Source organism: Lepidochelys olivacea (assembly GCF_965140295.1).
Source record: "Lepidochelys olivacea isolate rLepOli2 genome assembly, chromosome: 2".
NCBI classification, from domain to species: Eukaryota; Metazoa; Chordata; order Testudines; family Cheloniidae; genus Lepidochelys; species Lepidochelys olivacea.
Window position 1 is genome coordinate 145915179 of NC_140412.1, and position 26539 is coordinate 145941717.

At 46.7% G+C, this 26539-nt stretch overlaps 2 protein-coding genes across 3 annotated transcripts in view; one reads left to right on the plus strand and one right to left on the minus strand.

Annotated features, from left to right (window-relative positions):
- SRD5A1 (steroid 5 alpha-reductase 1) overlaps positions 1 to 15995 on the minus strand; it is a 54629-nt gene extending 38634 nt beyond the window's left edge. For both annotated transcript variants that reach the window (XM_084619036.1, XM_084619035.1), the window contains exon 1: positions 15048 to 15995. In XM_084619036.1, the coding sequence (XP_084475162.1) occupies positions 15048 to 15361 (314 nt within the window). In that variant the 5' untranslated portion in view covers positions 15362 to 15995. The remainder of the gene's footprint in view (positions 1 to 15047) is intronic.
- Positions 15996 to 16099: 104 nt separating this feature from the next.
- NSUN2 (NOP2/Sun RNA methyltransferase 2) overlaps positions 16100 to 26539 on the plus strand; it is a 49067-nt gene continuing 38627 nt past the window's right edge. Inside the window, exons 1-6 of the mRNA XM_084619034.1 lie at positions 16100 to 16294; positions 16548 to 16705; positions 17999 to 18103; positions 19626 to 19731; positions 22965 to 23036; positions 25993 to 26077. Coding sequence (XP_084475160.1) covers positions 16208 to 16294; positions 16548 to 16705; positions 17999 to 18103; positions 19626 to 19731; positions 22965 to 23036; positions 25993 to 26077 — 613 coding nt within the window. The 5' untranslated portion in view covers positions 16100 to 16207. The remainder of the gene's footprint in view (positions 16295 to 16547; positions 16706 to 17998; positions 18104 to 19625; positions 19732 to 22964; positions 23037 to 25992; positions 26078 to 26539) is intronic.

Below are 26539 nucleotides of genomic sequence, written 5' to 3' on the forward strand. Positions count from 1 at the left end.
AAAGTGCTGACTGACCTGGTCCACCCAGACTTGCTCTGTTAATATGTGGGCGTGCGCGTTCGTTCATCTGGTTCTGGGGCTGGAGGAACCCAGCCCTGGGGAACCTAGGTCCTGCAGGATAGCTCCATTGGGAGGGGACTTACAGAAGGGAGGAGCAGAGCACACCATGAAAACACAAGTGACACAAGCAGTACATTAATAGAATTACAGAAACAACCCCCAGAAGAGGAACCCTAATAAATGAGCGTACCCCAAAGTAACGGGCAAAACTGGTAACATTAAATACCAATTAACACCACCCACAAAAGGCTTCATGGGAAAGGACATAGCTATGAGAGCCTACGCTGCCCTGCAATGTTATGTGTAAGTCCTGCTATCATTTTGGAAGCTGAATGAAGGGATGAAGTGAACGTGATAGGGAGATGGAATGTGTGGGAAGAGTTTGGGGAGAGCATGGAAAGCCATTCTGTATCAGCTGCGGTGGGGAAGCGGCAAGCATGCATGTGTTCAGCGTGGAGCATTATTAGGGACTACAATATCTCTGTTTGTGCCTCCATCACTTTAATCATCTACTCCTGGTCTTTTACAATTCACTCCTCACTCTCCTTTCTGTTCCGTCTTTCTATTTTACATTTTTCCTTGAGGGTCTCTCTCCACTTCCTTGTTTCTTCCCCCGTGGCCTCTGAAGATTGGAGCACCTCTCTGAAATATCCTCCTTGCTCTGCCTTGGTTGCTTCTTTATCTGGAATGTACACAAGCCACTGTGTAAGGGGTTGCCCTGAAGACCACATCTGCAGAAGCACGAGAAACAATATACAGAAGCATGATTGTTAGTTCATGCACAGAATTGAATCAATACACCTCTTTTAACATACAAATCACTTTCTCACTGTCCCCTCACAAGCACATATCTCGGCGAATGCCCTGAACATGGTGAGTGTGGCCTGGGTGGGGGTTCGGCGTTCAAGATGGGACTAAGGGTCTAGGTGTTTTCTTAAGGGGATCAGTGCAGTCGACTAGGGACAATATTGTAAATTCTGCCACCATTTTCCATGGGGGGGAGGGGGAGGGGCGGTCATTGTAGCTGATATCGCACCCTGAACATAAGCAAGGATGCTATTTCTTGCATGTGTGTGGCTTCAGACCCAGCCTGTATGCTGCTCACCTGTGTGCTGCTTTGTTCCCTACACAAATTATTGCTGAGTGGCACGGGAAAGTTTCCTATAATGGTGGGAAGGAACAAAGCAGCTCTGCCATGGAACCTTTGGCAGAGAATTGGCAAGTACATCCAGGAAAGTTTCCTAGAGATCTCTTTGGAGGATTCCTGAAATCTTAGTGTGCATTAATACACGGTTCCACCACGCTGCTTAGTTGTACAGGGGAATGTGGAGCACACTCGAATGTGGAGCACACTCAAACACAAGTAGTCCTGGATATTTCCAACCCTTCACCCACTTCTAGAATACACAAAGCAAAGGAGAGCTCTATCTCATATAACTGAGCAGCATCTACTCAAGAAGATCACTTACCAAGGCTCTCCTCTCCTGCATTATACGTGTCAGAGACGGACTGCTGGTACTGGCTAGACCCCTTTGGTGTGGAAAACAGTTCCTGACTTGCTGCGCCACCAGAAACCCTGCTGTGTATTCCACATCATCCTCCAAATTTACCTCCTCATCCATGACTTTGTCCTTGGTGTTAAGTCCACTGCCTCCAGCCCACCGAAGTATCCACAGGGCTTGTGGCAGTGGAGGCTGGGTTGCTGCCAAGGATGGCATCCAGCTCCTTGTAGAAGCAGCAGATCTTCAGTGCAGGACCAGAGTGATGGTTTGCCTCCCTTGCCTTCTGGTACGCCTGTCTCAGCTCCTTTATCTTCTCCTTTATCTTCGCATGGCACTGCTGCATGTCCTGTTTGTAGCCCTTTTCCAACAAGCCATGAGAAATTGCCTGTAGGCATCGAAGTTCCTGTGGCTGGAGTGGAGCTGGGACTATACAGCCTCTTCTCCCCACATACTCATCAGATCCAGCACAGCTTTGGTGTGCTCCAAGCGGAAGCTGCATGGAGTCACCATAGTCAGCTGGGAAGATGCGATGTCCACACCAAGCAAACAAAGTGGAATTTCAAAAATTCCCAGTGCTTTCAAGGGGGAGGGGCAGATGCCTGTGTGCCTTAGTGCAGCGCAGCTGAGTTCAAACTGCTGACTCAGAGTGGTCAGGATGGGCACTGTGGGACACCTCCTGAAGGCCATTTACGGTGACATAACCAAGCGTGGGGTCTACACTCACACTCTGTCAATATGAATTTGCCACAAAAAGCTCTATACCTCTCATCGAGGTGGTTTTATTTTGGTGGCAAAGCAGGAGAGTTTTGTCCGCAGAAGGAGCATTGCCGTTTGTACACCTCCCGTGTTTCGTCAACAAAACTGCGTAGTGTAGACCAGGCCTGAGACTGTTAAGTCTTTCTTGAACTGTTGTAGCACATAAAGAACTTTTTATCCTTTTTAAATGTGAAAAAAGACCTTTCACCACTGCACTTTGAGACTGGTAGCGTCAGGTAAATGCGTTGTGCAATAAAGACATTTGGAAATGCTGTTTGCAAATTATGCATGTTGATTATCAGCATTTGCAGTGGTGTAGGCAGAGCTTGTGATAACAGCTTGGAGGCAAACTGCTTTATAAGCATCTGATGAAGTGAGCTGTAGCTCACAAAAGCTTATTCTCAAATAAATTTGTTAGTCTCTAAGGTGCCACAAGTACTCCTTTTCTTTTTGCGAATACAGACTAACACGGCTACTACTCTGAAACTTGCTTAATAAGTGAGCACCATTGTACCCATTCTTCAAATATCTCTTTATTGAGGTCTTCTGAATAGAATTCAATTAAACTTCTGAGAGGCTAACAACAGTACTGTCAAGGTCACCTTTTAAAAAACAAACAGTTGTTTATTCTTGAATATGCACGAATTCTTCCGTTGAGATGGCTGACAAGTGAGTCAGCTAAAATTATTCAGCTTTAGGAGGCTTTAGGGGATTAAGTCTTTCCCAGGAGCTGTGTTTTTTGTTTTTGAGAGTCTGGCCATCACTTCCTTGGGTGTAAAGTCAGTTTCCAGGACACCTGCTTCGTCGACACGGGGGCGCTCTGGGCACTGTGCGTCATTCTGGGCTATGCAGTTGAATACATCCTTGAAGTAGCTGTAGAGACGCTCAGATGGGTTCCTGCAGTAGGGCGAGGGCCCATCTAGGATCTCCCTCATGGCTTTTGAGCGGTTTGCCCGATACAGCTTTTGGATCCTTGAAGCTGCTGCTGGATCGTAGCGGCGGCTCGCGTCTCTACTTCTGGCTCCCTTGGTGGTGGTGTTGAGGTTTGGAGCAGATGTTCTGTGGGCAGGCGGGGCGTTCTCCTGGTTCAAACTTCTCCTGGGAGCGGTTTCAGCAGACAGTTCTTGGGTGAGCTGGTCTACGAGGAGGTCAAAATCGTCAAAGGAAACTGTTGCTTGTAGCTCCTTGGTCCAGGCAGTCTGCCATGGAGTGGCAGCCCTCACCATTAGCTTCTGGCCCTCATGGTCCTCGACCCCGTCTGGTGCAGGCTCAAAGCCTGCACGGTTGGCCTGCCATCTATCTTGTGGGTACTACTCCAAAATGTTGTCATAAATGCTATCTCCAGCCAATCCATGGTTTCAACACATGAGTTTGCCTCTGCTTGTGTGTCACTCTTCTGCAGGGTCTGCACCAACAGCCTGAAGCACAGATTTGTAGCTTTTGTAGTTGAATGATAAAACTGCAAAGTGCATCTGTTAGAGCTGACCACCTTGTGTCACTGCGGCACCTTGGGAAAAGTTCTCTCTTACTGGCCACAGATGGCTCCTCATTCAGAGAATCTCACAAGAGGCCCCAGCAATAAGTTGATCCTGTGAAAAACATATGCAGTTTTTGGACAAATTGAAAAACTGATTGCATGAATGCATGACTCTGCAGCAGCAACACCACATAGGTCATGCATTGGATGTAGACTCGGGTATAAGCACTTGGGTCATAAATTGGATGTACACTGCTTTCTCATTAACTGCAATTACCTGAACTTGCACACCAGAAAAAGTGTCAGACATGTTACTAGTATTATCATATGTTTGACCTCTGCTGTCCTTTAGATAGATATTTAGTTCATCACTTAGGATTTCCTTGATAACAATAAATGAACAAACAAAATTCAAGAAGTGTTCCACAGGTGTACAGTTATTCAGCACGTAGCTCACAGTAAACGTCAGCTGATCAGTATGACGTGAAATCAACGCTGAAGGTAAAGTACTTAGCCAGTTTTAGCTCATCCACAATATCGTGCTTTACCTTGTCAGCCATGAATTTGATGAACTCTTCACAGATTGTTGAGGATAGATTTTATGTTGTGCCATGACCAGCATTCCCATACTTGTTGATGTGGCAGATCAGGAAAGGGTCGTATTCTGCTAAGAACTCTAAGCAGCCAAGGAAATTGCCATTATTAAGACTCCCAAAGGTTTCATTAGTCCTTCTCAGTGCCAGACCTCATGTTGTCAAAAATTTTATTGCTGATACAACTCACTTCAACACTTGTGTCCAATAATTTCCTTCTTTAATACATCCATCTGCTATATGTTTATCAAGGTTTGAGCCTTTGATAAACACATTATGTAAGTGGTGAGAGCTGGTTAGTGCTCAGTAGAACTTTCATCGTCACCAAGTCTGCCAATTTGATTCCATGAATCAAATCCTCTCTTGGCTAGTGCAGATATATTATTCACAGAAAACAATTTGTACACAAAACAGAAGACACAGCCAGTCAATGGTGTACATATGAGCCAGGGCCTCTCAATTGTTGCATCATTCGGGGACACCTGATCGAAGACTGTATCACAGAGTTTCCCAAAATAAAAAACATTTTAATATTAATGCACACTCTCCAACATTTATAATGAATATAGTCACATTTGTGGAGACATTAAGAGAGTAAGCAACATACAATGTACATTTTTATAATTAGAGACAACAAAAAGTAGTTTATTTCAATTGTCTCACAAAAGCAATAGTAAGTCAACCCCTGCTGGAAAAAGTTGATCTCATAAAATAACTCAAGTATTAAAAAAAGCATAACAAAAGTTAATTACCGTGTTTTGTTCTTATGTTGCCTTGGTGATATTGCATATTTTCCATTGCGATTTTGGCAGAAATCAGGGCCCGTGTCTACACAATACTGCTGAGTGAAAGCATCAACAGTCCACAGGGTAGCATTGGAAGAAGGTAATCACACTGGTATGTTTTGCAGCAGCACGTTATCACTTTTTTTTTATTTGGCAAAAGGATTTCATCTGAAGAAACAGCATGTTCTTCACAGCCATCATCAATGTAGGCTGGACCCACTGCCATAATAGTATAATTTATTACACACTCATCAGTACCAGTAGTATTAATATCATCACCAGGAATCTCTATACTGTTATTAATGAAATAACTGTTTACGCAACACAGATTTGCATTCTGATCTTCAACTTCTGCTTTATGGCTCCGTTTTTGAGTGACACAAATGGTTTCTCATCATTATTTTCTTTATCATTTGGACTTGTTCATTTGTTCTTCTAGATTTATAGTCTCCTGCTCTGCTCCTCACCCATGCCTGCAGTATATCTCAGTGCATACATACGAACCTACGCTGCTGACAGCATGACACCATGTTCATTACCGTAAATGACTGCAGTGCAGAAACAAAACGAAAGGGCTGGGCTGGCAGGGAGCTGTGGATTGGGAGTGAGGGGTACCAGCAGAGTGTGGGGGGGAATTCAGGACTGGGGTAGCAGGAAGCTGCAGGGCAGCACGAGCGGCAGCATGGAGGGTGTGGGGGATGAAGAGACCAGAGCTGGGCTACTAGGGGTCCTGCCTGGGTTGGTCTCCGAAATAAAGCAGGGGCCAGGGCAAACACAGCAGAGAAGGAGGCAGATCAGTCCCCGGAGCGAGACAGGGGCCAGAAACAAGAGCACAGCAGGGTGGGGGAGGGTCTACCCCCAGACTGAGGCAGGGGCTGGGGGTAAAGACAGTAGGGTGTGGGAGAGGGCAGATAGGATCCCTCCCAGGGCTGCACGGAGTTGGATCCACTCTGACAAAGATGTAGGTACCTTGGGAGACAGTTCTCTCTCCCGCTGAGCTGCAGCTCCTCCAGGCAGCAGCAACTGCTCTGATTGCGGTTACTGCTATAACCGAACTTTTAATGTCTGGTCAGGCCAGGTCTGTGGACACCTGGCAACTGGGGCACTGGAAAAAGGTAGGGAGGGGGGGAGAAAGAGTCACAGGGCCATGGCCCCATCACTTTTAAAAGTGGGAGGGCTATGCCACAAGGATGAATAACAGGTGTGACGGGTTGGATCACAGAAACTCCCTTGGGGCTGCCAACTGACGTGCTAAGACTACTTCTGTCCCTGCTTTCCCTGGCAGCTTGGGACTCCTGTCTTGTTGAGCCAGACATGCACCCTGTCTTGTAGAGCCAGACACGCCAGTCTGCTCCAACAGAGACCCAGGGTCTGAACCACGTGCCCCAAAGCTGCAGGCTTAAACAGAAAGCATCTTTAACACTCAGATGTATAACTCCCAATGGGGTCCAAACCCCAAATAAATCCGTTTTACCTTGTATAAAGCTTAAACTCATAAATTGTTCGCCTTCTATAACACTGATAGAAAGATATGCACAGCTATCTGTCCCCCTCCCAGGTATTGATACACACTTTGGGTTAATTAATAAGTAAATAGTGATTTTATTAAATACAGAAAGTAGGATTTAAGTGGTTCCAAGTAGTAACAGACGGAACAAAGTGAATTACCAAGCAGGTATCCTTGGGGGTGGAGAGGCTCTCTCTTTAGCCAGCTGAAGACCAAATGGTCTCTTGTGGGTGGAGACCCCTTCCTCTCTCCTATGCAAAGTCCAGCTCCAAGATGGAGTTTTGGACTCACCTAGGTAAGTCACATGTCCATGCATGACTCAGTTTTTACAGGCAGCAGCCATTGCTCGCATGCGACCTTGAACATCCTCATGTAGACTTCTTATGTGGATTGGAGCCTTCCAAGATCCACTGTCCCTTAAGTGCTTCTTGACTGGGCACTTAATTTGTACATTCCTTTCTCAAGAAGCTGACCAAATGCTTTACAAAGGCTACTTAAAAATCAAGCAAGTACACAGCCAATATTCATAACTTCGAATACAAAAATGATACATGCATACAAATAGCATTAATAGATTCAGTAGATCACAACCTTTACATCTCCTCACTGTATTTTCCACTGAATGCATCCGATGAAGTGAGCTGTAGCTCACGAAAGCTTATGCCCAAATAAATTGGTTAGTCTCTAAAGTGCCACAAGTACTCCTTTTCTTTTTGCGAATACAGACTAACACGGATGCTACTCTGAAACCTTTACAGAGATATGTTACATGGCATATGTAGCATTAAACATATTTTAGTTATGAATATGACATAAGCATATTTCCATAAAGCCTTATGGGGCGGCAACATCACAAGAGGGGGCAAAAGACAGTGAGCAGTGGGTGTAGAGAGAGGCAAAGGAGCAGAGAGGAGCGAGCGGCCAGCAGGGTCTCAGGGGAAAGAGACTGAGCGGGTGGGGGCCTCAGGGGGAAGCACAAGTAGGGGGGCCACAGGGCCCCTTTCGAGTGTGGTCCTGGTACCACAGGCACCAGTGTCAACCCAGTACAGCAGACAAGTACAAAACGCTGTCTACACAGCTAGTTATCAGATTTTAGAGTAACAGCCGTGTTAGTCTGTATTCGCAAAAAGAAAAGGAGTACTTGTGGCACCTTAGAGTCTAACCAATTTATTTGAGCATAAGCTTTCGTGAGCTACAGCTCGCTTCATCGGATGCATACTGTGGAAAGTACAGAAGATCTTTTTATACACACAAAGCATGAAAAAATGGGTGTTTACCACTACAAAAGGTTTTCTCTCCCCCCACCCCACTCTCCTGCTGGTAATAGCTTATCTAAAGTGATAACTCTCCTTACAATGTGTCCTTACAATCAAGTTGGGCCATTTCCAGCACAAATCCAGGGTTTAACAAGAACGTCGGGGGGGGGGGGGGAGAGGGTAGAAAATAAAAAGGGGAAATAGGTTACCTTGCATAATGACTTAGCCACTCCCAGTCTCTATTCAAGCCTAAGTTAATTGTATCCAATTTGCAAATGAATTCCAATTCAACAGTCTCTCACTGGAGCCTGGTCTTGAAGTTTTTCTGTTGTAATATCGCAACTTTCATGTCTGTGATCGCATGACCAGAGAGATTGAAGTGTTCTCGACTGGTTTTTGAATGTTATAATTCTTGACGTCTGATTTGTGTCCATTTATTCTTTTACGTAGAGACTGTCCAGTTTGACCAATGTACATGGCAGAGGGGCATTGCTGGCACATGATGGCATATATCACACTGGTGGATGTGCAGGTGAACGAGCCTCTGATAGTGTGGCTGATGTTATTAGGCCCTGTGATGGTGTCCCCTGAATAGATATGTGGGCACAGTTGGCAACGGGCTTTGTTGCAAGGATAAGTTCCTGGGTTAGTGGTTCTGTTGTGTGGTATGTGGTTGCTGGAGAGTATTTGCTTCAGGTTGGGGGGCTGTCTGTAGGCAAGGACTGGCCTGTCTCCCAAGATTTGTGAGATGAAGGGTTCATGTTTAGCTATTCCACCTGGAAGCAGGCAGGGCACACCCTGACTGTTTTGTAGAAGCAATGCACACATTGCTCTATCCAAGGACAAGGGCTAGATATGAACCATGAGAACTTGACTGTTGGGACAGCGTCCGTGGGAAGCTTTCTTAGCCTGGGCTCAAGGCCTGAGAACCAGGATTGTAGTAGATAAAGGATGGTAAATAAGTATATTAATCAACGTCATAAATTCCTTTGTGTATCTTTTTGCGGTAGCAGTGTGTAATGCTTAGGGGGGAGAAATATAATAAAAGGAGAGGGTGGAAGGCGGGGGGCAGAACAGCCCATCTCAGCTAACCAGCCTGCTTGCTTGCATAAAGCTGTGTTCTGTCTCATCATTGAACTGCCACAAGGAGAGTGTTGGGTCAACCTTCAGGATAGGTTGTAGATCCTTAATAATGCGTTGGAGGGGTTTTAGTTGGGGGCTGAAGGTGACGGCTAGTGGCGTTCTGTTATTTTCTTTGTTAGGCCTGTCCTGTAGTAGGTGACTTCTGGGTACTCTTCTGGCTCTATCAATCTGTTTCTTCACTTCCGCAGGTGGGTATTGTAGTTGTAAGAATGCTTGATAGAGATCTTGTAGGTGTTTGTCTCTGTCTGAGGGGTTGGAGCAAATGCGGTTGTATTGCAGAGCTTGGCTGTAGACAATGGATCGTGTGGTGTGGTCAGGGTGAAAGCTGGAGGCATGTAGGTAGTAATAGCGGTCAGTAGGTTTCCGGTATAGGGTGGTGTTTATGTGACCATCGTTTATTAGCACTGTAGTGTCCAGGAAGTGGATCTCTTGTGTGGCCTGGACCAGGCTGAGGTTGATGGTGGGATGGAAATTGTTGAAATCATGGTAGAATTCCTCAAGGGCTTCGTTTCCATGGGTCCAGATGATGAAGATGTCATCAATATAGCGCAAGTAGAGTAGGGACGTTAGGGGACGAGAGCTGAGGAAGCGTTGTTCTAAGTCAGCCATAAAAATGTTGGCATACTGTGGGGCCATGCGGGTATCCATAGCAGTGCTGCTGGTTTGAAGCCAAGGAAAGTGTGGGCCCCTTAATGAATGAGGGAGGCAACCTAGTGACAGAGGATGTGGAAAAAGCTAATGTACTCAATGCTTTTTTTGCCTCTGTCTTCACGAACAAGGTCAGCTCCCAGACTGCTGTGCTGGGCATCACAACATGGGGAATAGATGGCCAGCCCTCTGTGGAGAAAGAGGTGGTTAGGGACTATTTAGAAAAGTTGGACGTGCACAAGTCCATGGGGCCGGACGAGTTGCATCCGAGAGTGCTAAAGGAACTGGCGGCTGTGATTGCAGAGCCATTGGCCATTATCTTTGAAAACTCGTGGCGAACCGGGGAAGTCCCGGATGACTGGAAAAAGGCTAATGTAGTGCCAATCTTTAAAAAAGGGAAGAAGGAGGATCCTGGGAACTACAGGCCAGTAAGCCTCACTTCAGTCCCCGGAAAAATCATGGAGCAGGTCCTCAAAGAATCAATCCTGAAGCACTTACATGAGAGGAGAGTGATCAGGAACAGTCAGCATGGATTCACCAAGGGAAGGTCATGCCTGACTAATCTAATCGCCTTCTATGATGAGATTACTGGTTCTGTGGATGAAGGGAAAGCAGTGGATGTATTGTTTCTTGACTTTAGCAAAGCTTTTGACACGGTCTCCCACAGTATTCTTGTCAGCAAATTAAAGAAGTATGGGCTGGATGATTGCACTGTAAGGTGGGTAGAAAGTTGGCTAGATTGTCGGGCTCAACGGGTAGTGATCAATGGCTCCATGTCTAGTTGGCAGCCGGTGTCAAGTGGAGTGCCCCAGGGGTCGGTCCTGGGGCCGGTTTTGTTCAATATCTTCATAAATGATCCGGAGGATGGTGTGGATTGCACTCTCCGCAAATTTGCGGATGATACTAAACTGGGAGGAGTGGTAGATACGCTGGAGGGCAGGGATAGGATACAGAGGGACCTAGACAAATTGGAGGATTGGGCCAAAAGAAACCTGATGAGGTTCAATAAGGATAAGTGCAGGGTCCTGCACTTAGGACAGAAGAACCCAATGCACAGCTACAGACTAGGGACCGAATGGCTAGGCAGCAGTTCTGCGGAAAAGGATCTAGGGGTGACAATGGACGAGAAGCTGGAGATCAGTCAGCAGTGTGCCCTTGTTGCCAAGAAGGCCAATGGCATTTTGGGATGTATAAGTAGGGGTATAGCGAGCAGATCGAGGGACGTGATCGTCCCCCTCTATTCGACATTGGTGAGGCCTCATCTGGAGTACTGTGTCCAGTTTTGGGCCCCACACTACAAGAAGGATGTGGAGAAACTGGAGAGAGTCCAGCGAAGGGCAACAAAAATGATTAGGGGTCTGGAACACATGACTTATGAGGAGAGGCTGAGGGAACTGGGATTGTTTAGTCTGCGGAAGAGAAGAATGAGGGGGGATTTGATAGCTGCTTTCAACTACCTGAGAGGTGGTTCCAGAGAGGATGGTTCTAGACTGTTCTCAGTGGTGGAAGAGGACAGGACAAGGAGTAATGGTCTCAAGTTGCAGTGGGGGAGGTTTAGGTTGGATATTAGGAAAAACCTTAATTAGGTCTAATGGGGCAGAAAACCTGGATTTGTGCTGGAAATTGCCCAACTTGATTATCATACACATTGTAAGGAGAGTGATCACTTTAGATAAGCTATTACTAGCAGGAGAGCGGGGTGGGGGGAGAGAAAACCTTTTGTAGTGTTAAACACCCATTTTTTCATGCTTTGTGTGTATAAAAAGATCTTCTATACTTTCCACAGTATGCATCTGATGAAGTGAGCTGTAGCTCACGAAAGTTTATGCTCAAATAAATTGGTTAGTCTCTAAGGGTATGTCTACACTACGGAATAAGGTCGAATTTATAGAACTCGGTTTTTTAGAAATCGGTTTTATATATTCGAGTGTGTGTGTCCCCACAGAAAATGCTCTAAGTGCATTAAGTGCATTAACTTGGCGGAGCGCTTCCACAGTACCGAGGCTAGAGTCGACTTCCGGAGCGTTGCACTTTGGGTAGCTATCCCACAGTTCCCGCAGTCTCCGCTGCCCATTGGAATTCTGGGGTGAGATCCCAATGCCTGATGGGGCTAAAACATTGTCGCGGCTGGTTCTGGGTACATATCGTCAGGCCCCCGTTCCCTCCCTCCCTCCGTGAAAGCAAGGGCAGACAATCGTTTTGCGCCTTTTTTCCTGAGTTACCTGTGCAGACGCCATACCACGGCAAGCATGGAGCCCGCTCAGGTAACCATCACCCTATGTCTCCTGAGTGCTGGCAGACGCGGTACGGCATTGCTAAACAGTAGCAGCAACCCCTTGCCTTGTGGCAGCAGACGGTACAGTACGACTGGTAGCCGTCATCGTCATGTCCGAGGTGCTCCTGGCCACGTCGGCTGGGAGTGCCTGGGCAGACATGGGCGCAGGGACTAAATTTGGAGTGACTTGACCAGGTCATTCTCTTTAGTCCTGCAGTAAGTCCTATTGAACCGTCTTATGGTGAGCGGGCAGGCGATACGGACTGCTAGCAGTCGTACTGTACCATCTTCTGCCGAGCAGCCATGAGATGTGGATGGCATGCAGTCCTTCTGCACCGTCTGCTGCCAGCCAAAGATGTAAAAGATAGATGGAGTGGGTCAAAACAAGAAATAGACCAGATTTGTTTTGTACTCATTTGCTTCCCCACCTCCCCTGTCTAGGGGACTCATTCTTCTAGATCACACTGCAGTCACTTACAGAGAAGGTGCAGCAAGGTAAATCTAGCCATGTATCAATCAGAGGCCAGGCTAACCTTCTTGTTCCAATAAGAACGATAACTTAGGTGCACCATTTCTTATTGGAACCCTCCGTGAAGTCCTGCCTGAAATACTCCTAGATGTAAAGACACCCCCTTTGTTGATTTTAGCTCCCTGAAGCCAACCCTGTAAGCCGTGTCCTCAGTCGCCCCTCCCGGCGTCAGAGCAACGGCAAACAATCGGGCATCTGAGAGTGCTGTCCAGAGCAGTCACAATGGAGCACTCTGATGGGGCTAAAACATTGTCGCGGGTGGTTCTGGGTACGTATCGTCAGGCCCCCGTTCCCTCCCTCCCTCCGTGAAAGCAAGGGCAGACAATCGTTTTGCGCCTTTTTTCCTGAGTTACCTGTGCAGACGCCATACCACGGCAAGCATGGAGCCCGCTCAGGTAACCGTCACCCTATGTCTCCTGGGTGCTGGCAGACGCGGTACGGCTTTGCTGCACAGTAGCAGCAACCCATTGCCTTCTGGCAGCAGACGGTGCAATACGACTGGTAGTCGTCCTCGTCGTGTCCGAGGTGCTCCTGGCCACGTCGGCTGGGAGCGCCTGGGCAGACATGGACGCAGGGACTAAATTTGGAGTGACTTGACCAGGTCATTCTCTTTAGTCCTGCAGTCAGTCCTATTGAACTGTCTTATGGTGAGCGGGCAGGCGATACAGACTGCTAGCAGTCGTACTGTACCATCTTCTGCCAGGCAGGCAAGAGATGAGGATTGCTAGTAGTCGTATTGTACCATCTTCTGCCAGGCAGGCAAGAGATGAGGATGGCTAGCAGTCGTACTGTACCATCTTCTGCCGAGCAGCCATGAGATGTGGATGGCATGCAGTCCTTCTGCACCGTCTGCTGCCAGCCAAAGATGTAAAAGATAGATGGAGTGGGTCAAAACAAGAAATAGACCAGATTTGTTTTGTACTCATTTGCCTCCTCCCCTGTCTAGGGGACTCATTCCTCTAGGTCACACAGCAGTCACTCACAGAGAAGGTGCAGCGAGGTAAATCTAGCCATGTATCAATCAGAGGCCAGGCTAACCTCCTTGTTCCAATAAGAACGATAACTTAGGTGCACCATTTCTTATTGGAACCCTCCGTGAAGTCCTGCCTGAAATACTCCTTGATGTAAAGACACCCCCTTTGTTGATTTTAGCTCCCTGAAGCCAACCCTGTAAGCCGTGTCGTCAGTCATAGAATCATAGAATATCAGGGTTGGAAGGGACCCCAGAAGGTCATCTAGTCCAACCCCCTGCTCAAAGCAGGACCAATTCCCAGTTAAATCATCCCAGCCAGGGCTTTGTCAAGCCTGACCTTAAAAACCTCTAAGGAAGGAGATTCTACCACCTCCCTAGGTAACGCATTCCAGTGTTTCACCACCCTCTTAGTGAAAAAGTTTTTCCTAATATCCAATCTAAACCTCCCTCACTGCAACTTGAGACCATTACTCCTCGTTCTGTCATCTGCTACCATTGAGAACAGTCTAGAGCCATCCTCTTTGGAACCCCCTTTCAGGTAGTTGAAAGCAGCTATCAAATCCCCCCTCATTCTTCTCTTCTGCAGGCTAAACAATCCCAGCTCCCTCAGCCTCTCCTCATAACTCATGTGTTCCAGTCCCCTAATCATTTTTGTTGCCCTTCGCTGGACTCTCTCCAATTTATCCACATCCTTCTTGAAGTGTGGGGCCCAAAACTGGACACAGTACTCCAGATGAGGCCTCACCAATGTCGAATAGAGGGGAACGATCACGTCCCTCGATCTGCTCGCTATGCCCCTACTTATACATCCCAAAATGCCATTGGCCTTCTTGGCAACAAGGGCACACTGCTGACTCATATCCAGCTTCTCGTCCACTGTCACCCCTAGGTCCTTTTCTGCAGAACTGCTGCCTAGCCATTCGGTCCCTAGTCTGTAGCTGTGCATTGGGTTCTTCTGTCCTAAGTGCAGGACCCTGCACTTATCCTTATTGAACCTCATCAGATTCCTTTTGGCCCAAAAAGGAAGCCTGCCTTTGCACCCGGCGCTGTGCCGCTGACCAAGAGCCACCTGAAGTAAACCCATGCCCCAATCCCCTGCCCCAGTTCTGAGGCCCCCCCCGCCCCTTCCTCCACTCCAACATCCTCATCCCCAGCCCAGAGCCCTGACCCCCCCCACACCCTGGACCCAACCCAGAGCCCTCACCTGCACACCCCAAACCCCTCATCCCCAGCTCCCTTGGGTCACAGGCATCAATAATTTTTTTCAATTGAGTCACCAGAAAAAGTTTGAAAACCACTGCCCTGGGGTGAAGTCACAGGGGCAAGGGGCTCTTCAAGATTACGTCACACCCTTCCACACCAATACCTGGCAAATCTTGTGCCTTTTCCTCTCAGGGCCAGACCTGGACAAACCCCCAGGCTAGGCTGAGCCTCCCGGCGGAAGCTCGGGCGCCCAGCAGCCCCCTGCACGCTGTGATTTCCCCGCGGGGGCTGCGCAGCGGGGGAGCCCGGAGGGACACTCCGCGTGGAGCCACACTGGTACCTATGCGCGTAGTGCACGATGAAGAGCGCCACCAGGACCCGGTTCGGCCACTCGGAGAGGCGGGCCGCCCCGCTGAAGAGGCTCAGCCCCAGCGGGACCAGCAGCGACGGCAGCTCCTGCAGCGTCCAAGCCAGGCGGGCGGGCACGGGGTAGCCGAAGCGGTGACTGAAGTAGCGCCCGTACGGCATCCGCACGAAGCACAGCAGCAGCGCGGAGAGCGCCCCTATGCCCACCAGCCCGTAGGACAGGATTTCCAGCAGCCGGCGCTCATCCGTCCTCGACTGCCACTGCCACAACTCGCCCGCCGCTTCCATGGCCTTTCGCTCAGCCCCCACCGGCCGGTGCCGCAGCGCCGCGCGCGGGGAGCAACGGCGGGGTTTGCCCACGCGGCACCAGTGAGACCACTGGGTGGAAAAGGCGCTGACGCCTCGCCGGCGTGGGCACGGCGGAACACTCGCACCGGCGGGACAGGCAGCAGGCCAGCCAATCTGTATGATGGAGTAGGAAGAGCTGCGCTGAGCCAGAGCCCCGCCTGCCTGCCTGCCCGCCCTCGCCCTGAGCAGTGAGCCCGCCCACGCAGATGTCACAATCGGAGAGGCGATATTTGGGGTGCGGCCTTGAGGGGGGGGGGGATTCTGTTGCAGCTTTTCATCGACATACGACGGCACGAGTCAGGTACCCAATCTCTGCAAACATCGACTGGAGAAGTTGTGCGGTCAATCGTTTAGATTAGCTAATACAAATTTGAGACATCGGGCCGAGTTCCTACCCTTATTTCCTCATGTGGGCGACACACAGGCGCCTAAAGACGGCATGCTCATGGGCTAGTCCAAAAAGATAAAACAATGAATCCCCACAAGTGACACAGAGATGTCCTCCCCGCCGGCTAGACCCCGGTTCATTAAAACAACGGCGCTTCCCGCTGTTGGCTGGCTCAACGAAGAAGACCATTAGCACCCGTGAGTTTATGCTGCATGCGAATCCGCGGTCAGCCCTTAGGGGGCTTTCTATGCAGTGCCGTCAGCCGGCAAGGACTCTGCGCACGCGCAAAACCTCGGCCACGGCATGCGCCACGTGACAACATTGGGTGACGGCTGGCCTTCGGCTGCGGGACTATTGCTCCGTGGCGCGTGGTAGCCGCCGGTTTCGTGCGGCGCGCGATGGGCCGCAGGCAGCGCAACCGCCAGAGGCAGCAGCAGCGCCGCGAGCGGGGCGGCGGCGGGGACGGGCAGGGCCGGGAGCAGGCGGTAAGCAGCTGCCGGGCGGGCTGGGCTGGGCTGTAGAGGCTCCGCGGGCCGAGCGCCTGTGTCCCCCGCACGCGTAGGTTGCTCGGGCCCGGGGCGCGCTGACGGTCTCTGACTCCTAGTCAGATCCTCGCGCGCGAGACCCCGCCCCCCGCCGGGAGCTCCCTGTTGCCAACCCGGGAGCCGCGCCCATGGGGCGATCTGCTCCCCTGCCTCGCGCCGCGTCTGACCCGCGGACCGCCGCCGCCTCTTACAGGGCTGGGAAGGCGGCTACCCCGAAATCGTCAAGGAGAACGCGCTGTTCGAGCGCTACTACCGGGAGCTGCGAATCGTGCCCGAGGGCGAGTGGGAGCCGTTCATGGCGGCGCTGAGGGAGCCGCTCCCCGCCACCCTGCGCATCACCGGCTACAAGAGGTGAGCGCGGGCCCGGGGGAGGGGGGGGCGTAGGAAGCGCTCCGCAAAAGGCCGTTTCTGCGGAGAGTGGGGGGAGCCGACCACGCCCGCTGGGGACGCCGATGGCGCGATACACGGAAGCGGCGTCACCCGCCCCCTGCTCTTACGCCTGCCAGGCGGTGTGTCCAGGTCCGGCAGGGGTTGTCGTGGGGGTATTTTCTTTCTTCTGGCCTAATCTGTACCTGTTTTCATCTGTAGGGTAGAGATGGCAATGGTGGCGAAAAGGTGCCCCACGTGAGAGGGGTTTATTGTGCTCTGTAATTAATTCTTCATTCGTCTTTTTTCTGTTTTTACACCCCCTGACCAGTGCCCCAGCAACAGGAGCAGCAGCACAGAATTGCACTAGTGCACATAGCACTTCACCCAACAGGAGCAGCAGAGTGAAACTGGTGGCAGTTTCTCTGTGTTGCTGGAGCTGCTGGGCAGATGGTATATGCAGGACCATCAACAAAAGTGTGATCTTGCTTCTTAAAGTGGGAAGGATAAAATCTAGGTGGTAGAAGGTAACCATCAAACAGAAATGGGAGAGAATTGATGATGGTGCCCTCAGCCCCAGATGGAAGTGTTGTAATCAGAACAGTTTTGTTTCATAGAATCATAGAATATCAGGGTTGAAAGGGACCTCAGGAGGACATCTAGTCCAACCCCCTGCTCAAAAGCAGGACCCATCCCCAATTAAATCATCCCAGCCAGGGCTTTGTCAAGCCTGACCTTAAAAACCTCTAAGGAAGGAGATTCCACCACCTCCCTAGGCAACGCATTCCAGTGTTTCACCACCCTCCTAGTGAAAAAGTTTTTCCTAATATCCAATCTAAACCTCCCCCACTGCAGCTGGAGACCATTACTCCTTGTCCTGTCCTCTTCCACCACTGAGAACAGTCTAGAACCATCCTCTCTGGAACTACCTCTCAGGTAGTTGAAAGCAGCTATCAAATCCCCCCTCATTCTTCTCTTCTGCAGACTAAACAATCCCAGTTCCCTCAGCCTCTCCTCATAAGTCATGTGTTCCAGACCCCTAATCATTTTTGTTGCCCTTCACTGGACTCTCTCCAATTTATCCACATCCTTCTTGAAGTGTGGGGCCCAAAACTGGACACAGTACTCCAGATGAGGCCTCACCAATGTCAAATAGAGGGGGATGATCACGTCCCTCGATCTGCTCGCTATGCCCCTATTTATACATCCCAAAATGCCATTGCACTCTTCAAATCAATCAACTGTTTTTTAATCAAAAACATTTTGTTCTTTCTTTAGCCATGCAAAAGAAATTCTGCACTGCTTGAAGAACAAGTATTTCAAGGAGTTGCAGGACCTGGTAGTTGATGGGCAAAAAATTCAAGTGCCACAACCGCTAAAGTGGTAAGAAAACTAAGACACTTTGTAAACTCAGAATATGTTGTTTCAAGAGTTTAGCTTGCTCTATTCCTTTGCTACCTTATCTAGTAATTAATGTATATACTATTAGTAGTGGAATTCACTGACCTTAAAGTTGAACCCTGGATTTGGCTAGTTGTTCTTGAAAGATACCCACTGGCTAATCAAATCTTATTGCTTATAACTAATGACCCCTTTTAGCATTAAGCATATTTTTTATACATATTATAACTTTTTGGTGCTACTAAAAATGGATTTAGGGTGCTCAGTAGTACTGTTCTTGGCAGATATTTCTCTATCGCATTTTAATACCCAAAATGAAGTTTCTTATAGAATTAATTTTTTTTTTTACATCGTATATATTTTTTAGTAAAAGGAAAACGCCGCATAGTTATTTGAAAAGTTTTGTATCCATTGTAGTTACTAGTGACCACCTAAGATTATTATAACTGAACGGAAAAAGATCTGGGGGAGGGGAGAATCTCTATTTTTCAGTTCATTTTTCAGAATCAGTCTTAATTTGTCTGATTGCAGAGCTAAGTTAACCAGAGCTAAGTTCCCTCTAAGCTGTGCAGCCGTGCAGCAGCCTATTAACCACTGTGCAGGTGCTCAGTGCTGTGGCAGGGAAAGATGCTTCTCCCCTGGCCCCAACCCAGCCTGGCCTGGACCTGCCGCGGACAGGGAAGAGGCGCCTATTTCGTGGCCCCGGCCCCAGAGCTCTCTCCTTGCCGTAGCCCTGGGCAGCCTTCACCCCAAACCCCTTATCCCTGGCCCTACTCCAGAGCCCGCACTCCCCTGCACTCCAACCCCACCCCCGCCACATGAATTGTTTCTCCATATTGTTGCACATAACAAAATTCATTCTGGACATGTGTGTAAAAAATTAGAGGGAACGCTGTTGTGGCTGTACTTCGCTGTACGCTGACCGCTTGCCACAGCACAACTAAGTATAGTCCAGTGGAAGTTTTTGGGGCAGTGGTTTGTGTGATCTTTCTGATAGTCTGCTATGAATCACAGCTATATCCGTTGTGATGCTGCTGTAGTGTAAAGGTTAATAATAGCCTCACAAAGTGTATCCAGTACTGACATAGGTAGGAGCGGGAATATTGTAGTTTGATAATGTCCTGTTCTGTTGAGTTTTTACATTTTCTTACTTTTTCTTTCTTATGTTCTTATGAGATCAGATGGTCCCATGACAGATTTTGGCCTGGGTATCTGTGGTGTGGATTCAGCTAAGCTGTTACAATGAAAGAGTCATAGTGAGAGTTGTAACAGAATTGTTTAAAGCCTGGAATCTTAAAAGTCTAATATTTCCCTTACTTGACCATCTTACATATTTTAATTTTGTACTGTGTTCTGCACGCTTCAGACAACTTGTATGTAAATAATTTAGACAATTTGTAAATTGCCTAAAGAAAAGTGGGTGTATATTTTCATTTAGAAAGATTTTTGAAGTTGCATTAGTTTCTGGTGAGTTTGCACTGGGTGTCTCTCTTTGTTTATTCAGGTATCCAGAAGAGCTAGCATGGCACACTAACTTGAGCAGAAAAATCTTGCGGAAGTCACCACAACTGGAAAAGTTTCATCAGTTTCTGGTTAGCGAGACAGAATGTGTAAGGCTTTTTTTTTTTTTTTTTTAAATAAAATGTAACAAACAAATAAATGAATTGTGTCCAAAGCTGAATTTTCTTTTTAGAACCAGAACACTTTTTATTGGGAAGTGAAGACTTGTCTACGTATTACTGACAAAGTGCTCTATAGGGTGTGATTTGTAAAGCCCTAACGTGCTCAACTCTTAACTGCTTCATGTAGGAAGTCCTAATGCACTCTGAACAGGTCCCTAGTTCACGTTAATGCCAGCAAGATCTACGTGGGACAGTTAATATGAACTAGGTACTTTTTAGATTGAGCCAGCAGGGTTTATGTGGGGCAGTTAGAACGGCACATGTTAGCGTGCTTACAAATCACCCCTGTGGTGTACTTTGCTACACTGAGTAGACAATCCATGATAGTGATCACTTAGTCTATAATTATGGCTTCTGTTTTTGTGGATTTATTAATTTGATGATTTGGGTTTGTTTATTAGCAATTTTTGTGTTTTATGTAGCTGTTCATATCAGAGTTGTGGGGGGAGGTTTTTTCTTTGTGTATGCTTTAATGAGTAATGTGTATTATATACATTACTCACTGTAGAAGTATATACTCTGATGAGTAGTCTCTTTGTAATGTTTCCTAGTGCACTTCGTGTAGTACTGTTTCAAACAAAACTGTTAAAATGCTCTAGGGAGCCTTTTATACACACCAACAGGTTTACACGGCCTAATTAATGTGCAACACGTTAGTGTGCCTTAGAAATCACACCCCTGTAGTCCACAATACTGCTCTGTATAGACAAGCTTTCAGGTACAAGTAACTGTTTCTCCCAGTGCTTTTCCAGTGTTTATTGGATAAACACTGCTATCTTTATTATTATTTATTATTATTTATTTTGTATTTGGGGTGTTTTATCAGTGTTCAAAAGTCCTGTCTATGATTTCTGGAGAGGTAGGTTAAGGTCACAATAGGTCTCATGAAAATCTATTTGATCTCATCCTAGTCCATTTTGGACAGTGTTTAATATCACAGGACCAGAACAGAGCAACAATAACAAAAAGTTTGGCCTAAATTTTAAAAAGTGACTAGTGGATTTTGAGTACCTCTAATTTTGAATTGCCCAACTTGACGTGCCTTAAAGGTGCTTTAATACCCCTCCCCCCCACCCCCTTTTCCCAGAAGGGTTATGCAGTGCTGAGCATTTCAGGTGGTTCAAGGTAAGTATCTGAAAATGCATGAACCCAAAATCACTAGTTACCGTTTGAAAACATAGGCCTTTGGCTGTCTCTGTTAGAAAGGCTTTTGTTGAGAATAATAGAACATAGGTTTCAGGATTCAAATTCATTAACAGAGAAAGGTGGGGAAGCTTGTACAATGCTTATCTGAACTATGCTTGACTGGAGACACTTGCTGTAGTTGCTTGCTCTTGAGTACCAAATACATCCCTAATCTTAAGGGAAAGAAGAGACGTTCGAATAGGATAAACTAATGTTGTTGTTCGTTTGACTCATGTTTGTCAGTTTTGTGTGAGCTTGATATTTAAATTTGTAATGAAATTTAGAATGCATGAGTGCAATGTCAGAATTATTCTTATTATTTATGTTACCATAGTGCCTAGAAACCTTAATCATGGAACAGCACATTATTGTGAATGGGTATGAGCAGGGCAAGATTGTATTTAAGGCCGGAGAAAAAGATGTTTGTAGTAATTGAGGTGTGAGATAAGCACTTGACTGAGAGATTTAGCTGTGTGGATGGATTGGAAGGGCCACATTTTAGGGATGTTGTGGAGAAAGAATTTGCAAGGTTTAGACAGCCTAGATGAGAGGGCCTAGAGAAAGATCTGAAACTACGATGATGCCCTGATCATAGGCCTGAGTGACAGGCAACATGGTGGCATTGAAGAGAGGTTTTGGAGGGAAAATTAAGACATCTGCGTTAGCCATGTTTTGCTTGAGCTGATTGGTAGGCATCTGTCAGGGTTCCCTCCCCACCCTGAACTCTGGGGTACAGATGTGGGGACCCACATTGAAAGACCCCCTAAGATTATATTCCACCAGTTTAGGTTAAAAAATTTCCCAAGGCACAAATTCCTTTCCTTATCCTTGGATGGTATTGCTGCCACCAACAAGTAATTTAAACAAACATTCAAGGAGGGGCCACTTGGAGCCCTATCCCCCCCATCTCCCCCCAATATCTCCTCCCAAGCCCTTCCAGATTTGAAAGTATCTTCTTTCCCCATTGGTCCTTCTGGTCAGGTGCCAACTATGTTATTTGAGCTTCTTAACCCCTTACAGGTAAAGGAGGGATTTTATGCTACCTGTAGTTGTATGTTTATGACAGCATCCATGAGGGAGAGGTCAGAGAGACGTGTTGAGATTCTTAGTTTGGACAGAAGGACTTAGGTCTGGAGGAGGGGAGAAAGATTGGTGAATCATTGGCAAAGAGATGGTAATCGAATTTATGATTGTAGCTAAGATTACCCAGAGAAAAGGGGCAAGAGAAGGGCAGACCAAGGGCAGAGCCCTGTGGAATCCCCCCAGAAAGCTGGAATGGGAGATGAGGATCCTCCAAAGAACATGTTGAAGAAGCAATTAGAAGCCAAAAGAGGACACGATTTCAAGACAAGTGTAATTGGTGGTGTCAAAGTTGGCTGACTTCAAAGAGGATGAGGATGGATTACTGGTTCTGAGTTTTGGCTAAAAAGAGATTATTAGGAATTTTTGCAAGAGGAGTTTCAGCGGAGCTCAAGGGGCAGCAGCCAGATTGGAGAAGGTCTAGGATGGAATGGAAGGAGAGGAGCTCCATCCAGGGATGGTGGACTGTAGATTATAGTTCTGGAAATTTAGTAGGGAGGGAGATGGGACAGTAGTTGGATAGACAAGTGGGGTGAAGAGTGGGTTTTTTAAGATGGGAGAGACTGAGGCATGTTTATATTGTGAGAAGAAGGAGTCGGAGGAAAGTTAAGGAAAAGAGTAAGGAAGCGGAGGAGTGAGTGTGAGAGAGATCAGAAGATGGGATGGGCTCATTGGAGCAAGTGGAGTGGTTAAAGGAGGAGAGCAAAGGAGGAACTTTCTGCATCTGTGACAGAAGAAGGAAAAAGTTGTGGGGGGGGGGAAGTTGCATGGTGTTTTGTAATGCTGACTTTTTCAGTGCACATTCATTTATACAGCACTATTAATGTTTTATTGTGAAGTAAATCACATTTGTATCAGATCTAATGGATGCTGCACATATGTTCATTTTATTTCAGGGAAACATTAGTCGTCAAGAAGCTGTCAGTATGATCCCTCCTCTGCTGCTTAATGTTAATCCTCATCATAAGGTAATCTTCAAAGTAATGTGAGAATTGGAAGTATTACAGGAAAAATAAGAAAATTACAAACCCCATAGCATTTGTGTTGATGCTTTATTTGTTAGAACAGACCATGTGTTCTGCATACAGAGATTAGCAATGACTCTAGGTTCCAGTTCGTGTATACTGAAAAATAAGAACAGATTTTTTTTAACTCTGTATGCTTAAGTTTTTGAATCAATTCATTGCCTCCATCCTTCAAAAAATATTTTATCTTCAAAATTCAACTGTATTCATGTATTTTTACCTCCTTCCTTTTCTGTGGCTTTCTCTGTTTATAATATTATAGTCACCGTTTTTAAGCTCTCCATTGTGGCTCATTTTTTCATTTTGAGCAAGAGCTATTTAGGAGCATTGTTTTGTTTTGCTTGGAGTGCTATCAACACCACAAGATGTGTGACTCAACCCAGGGTGATTGGTGGTTATATTTCAAGATGCCAATTAACTCAAAGTAGTTGACATGTTTGTAAAGGGTAATCTAGGCAGTTCCCATAGGTTTGTCCATGGAGGGAACAAAGGGTTGGAATAAATGGTCAGTTTTCAGAATGGAGAGGAGTAAATAGTGGTGTCCCCCCAGGGGTCTGTACTGGGACTAGTGCTGTTCAACATATTCATAAAAGATCTGGAAAAAGGGGTAAATAGCGAGCTGGCAAAATTTGCAGATGATACAAAACTACTCAAGATAGTTAGGTCCGAAGCAGATTGAGAAGAGTTACAAAGGGATCTCACAAAACTGGGTGACTAGGCAACAAAATGGCAGATGAAATTAATGCAAAGTACTGCACATTGGAAAACATAATGCCAACTTTACATATAAAATGATGGAGTCTAAATTAGCTGTTACCACTCAAGAAAGAGATCTTGGAGTCATTGTGGATAGTTCTCTGAAAACATGCATTCAGAGTACAGTGGCAGTCAAAAAAGCTAAGAGACTGTTGGGAATCATTAAGAAAGGGATAGATAATAAGACAGGAAATATCATATTTAAGGCTACATTTTAGTCATGGGTATTTTTAATAAAAGTCATGGACAGGTTGTGGGCAGCAAACAAAAATTCATGGCCTGTGACCTGTCCATGATTTGTACTATATACCCCTCACTGAATCTTGTGTGCTTTCGGGGGTAGGGGGTCGCACAGGACCACCACCGCTTCTGGGGGCGGGGTGGGGCTTGGCGGGGCTGGCATGCTCCCTACCTGGCTCCACGTGGCTCCCCAGAAGCGGCATCATGTTCCTCGGCTGCTAGGGCCAGGAACCGTGGCCAATGGGAGCAGCACCTGTAGGCGGAGGCTGCGCATGGAGCCACCTGGCCTCGCCTTCACCTAGGAGTTGAGGGAGGGACATGTCGCTGCTTCCGGGGAGCCTCCCGAGGCAAGCGCTGCCTGGAGCCCTAACCCCCTCCCACACCCCAACCCCCTGCCCCAGTCCTGAGCACCCTCCCACACCCAAACTCCTGCTGCTGCTGGGGGGAGGGAGGGCGCGGTGGCCTGAGACTGCCCCAACAGTGGCTCCCAGGCCAGTCGCATTGGCCGCAGCAGAATCCGTGACTTCATGACAGATTCACAACCTTAATCATATTGCATCTATATAAATCCATGGTATGCTCACATATTGAATACTGTGTGCAGATGTGGTCGCCCCATCTCAAAAAAGATATATTAGAATTGGAAAAGCTTCAGAAAAGGGCAACAAAAATTATTAGGGCTATGGAAAAGCTTCCATATCAGGAAAGATTAATTAGACTTGGACTTTTTAGCTTGAAAAAGAGATGACTAAGGGTGGATGTGATAGAGGTCAATAAAATTATAGCTGGTGTGTAGAAAGTGAATAAGGAAGTGTTGTTTACTCCTCATTACACAAGAACAAGGGGATTGGGTTTAAAACAAACATAAGGAAGTATTTCTTCACACAATTCACAGTCAACCTGTGGAACTCTTTGCCTGGGATGTTGTGAAGGCTAAGACTAACAGGGTTCAAAAAAGAACTAGATAAGTTTGTGGAGGATAGGTCCATTAATGGCTATTAGCCAGGCTGGGCAGGGATGCAAAACCATGCTCTGAAGTGTCCGTAGCCTCTGTTTGTCAGAAGCTGGGAATTGGCAACAGGGGAAGATCACTTGATGATTACCTGTTCTGTTCATTCCCTCTGAAGCACCTGGCATTGTCCACTGTTGGAAGACAGGATACTGGACTAGATGGACCATTGGTCTGACCCAGTTCTTATATGAAAATTTGTAGTTTACTGTAAATTGTCCCTTAAGGTAAACCACAAACTCCTGGAGAGTGTCCAGACTGGCCTTTACAAATGTGTTAATTTTTAGTTCACCAAAGATAATTAATATGAAGTAAAAAACTGTAGTTTAAAGGTATCCTTAATGTGTATGAATAGTTCTCATTAACTCTAATGATAGTTGCTCAAGTGCATGGAGACTGAACTGGAACGCCTGTCTCAGGCTTTGTCTACACTAGAGAGCTTACAGTGGCACAGCTGTACCGATACAGCTGCGCTGCTGTAAGATCTCGTGTAGTCTTTCTATGACAACAGGCGAGAGCTCTCCCATCAACATAATTAAACCACCCTCAACAAGCAGCAGTATCTGTTAGCAGGAGAGCTTCCACTGTCCACATTGGTGTTATGTCGGTGTACCTTATGTTGCTCAGGGGTGTATTTTTTCACACCACTGTTGGCAAAACTTATCTCGCTCAGAAGTGATAGGGTAGCTACAGCCTTAGCTGATGGATATATGCTCAGAATAAGGGTAACTCATCTGAGAAATAGCTAGAATGAACTCTTTTGTGTCATACTTTTGAACTTTCTATTTTATGCTCAAAAGAAATCTTTGCAAGAAATCACAGTTTAAAATCAAAACTGCTGAACATATTTGAGAAATCTTGAAATGTTTTACTTTTAAAACTTTTTATTGGTAGATTCTAGATATGTGTGCTGCACCGGGGTCTAAGACTGCGCAGCTCATTGAAATGTTGCATGCAGACATGAATGTTCCTTTTCCAGGTAAGTCTGAGAGTTGAAGTAACATTAAATGTGATTGGAGCTTAATTTGTCCATGTAATTAAGCAAGTGTGAATTCAACAGACTGTATCTTGGAAATTTTTGTTCTAGTGCTCTCCTTAGATATTACATTAGGTTGTGTTAGTTCTTCATTATAAGAACCATCTGTTTACAGTCACTTTTCTTTAACTTTAGAATTCTTTTTACTTTCTATAAAATTGCTGCAAAAATATCACGTGTTGCGTTCAGCAGAGCAACTTTGTCCTTTTCGGGCATCAGTGCATATCATCTCTGCGATTAAGCTCTGCTAACTCTGGGATGAGATGCGGAAGAACTGTATTTTCTTGCAGTTGCATAGTGTCAAGATTGATCACTTTTAATTTAAACAGAGCACTCCATGTTCCAAATGTTTGAAACGAGGCTTAAAAATTAGGACTATAAAATGCTCATCTCCAAACAATTTAT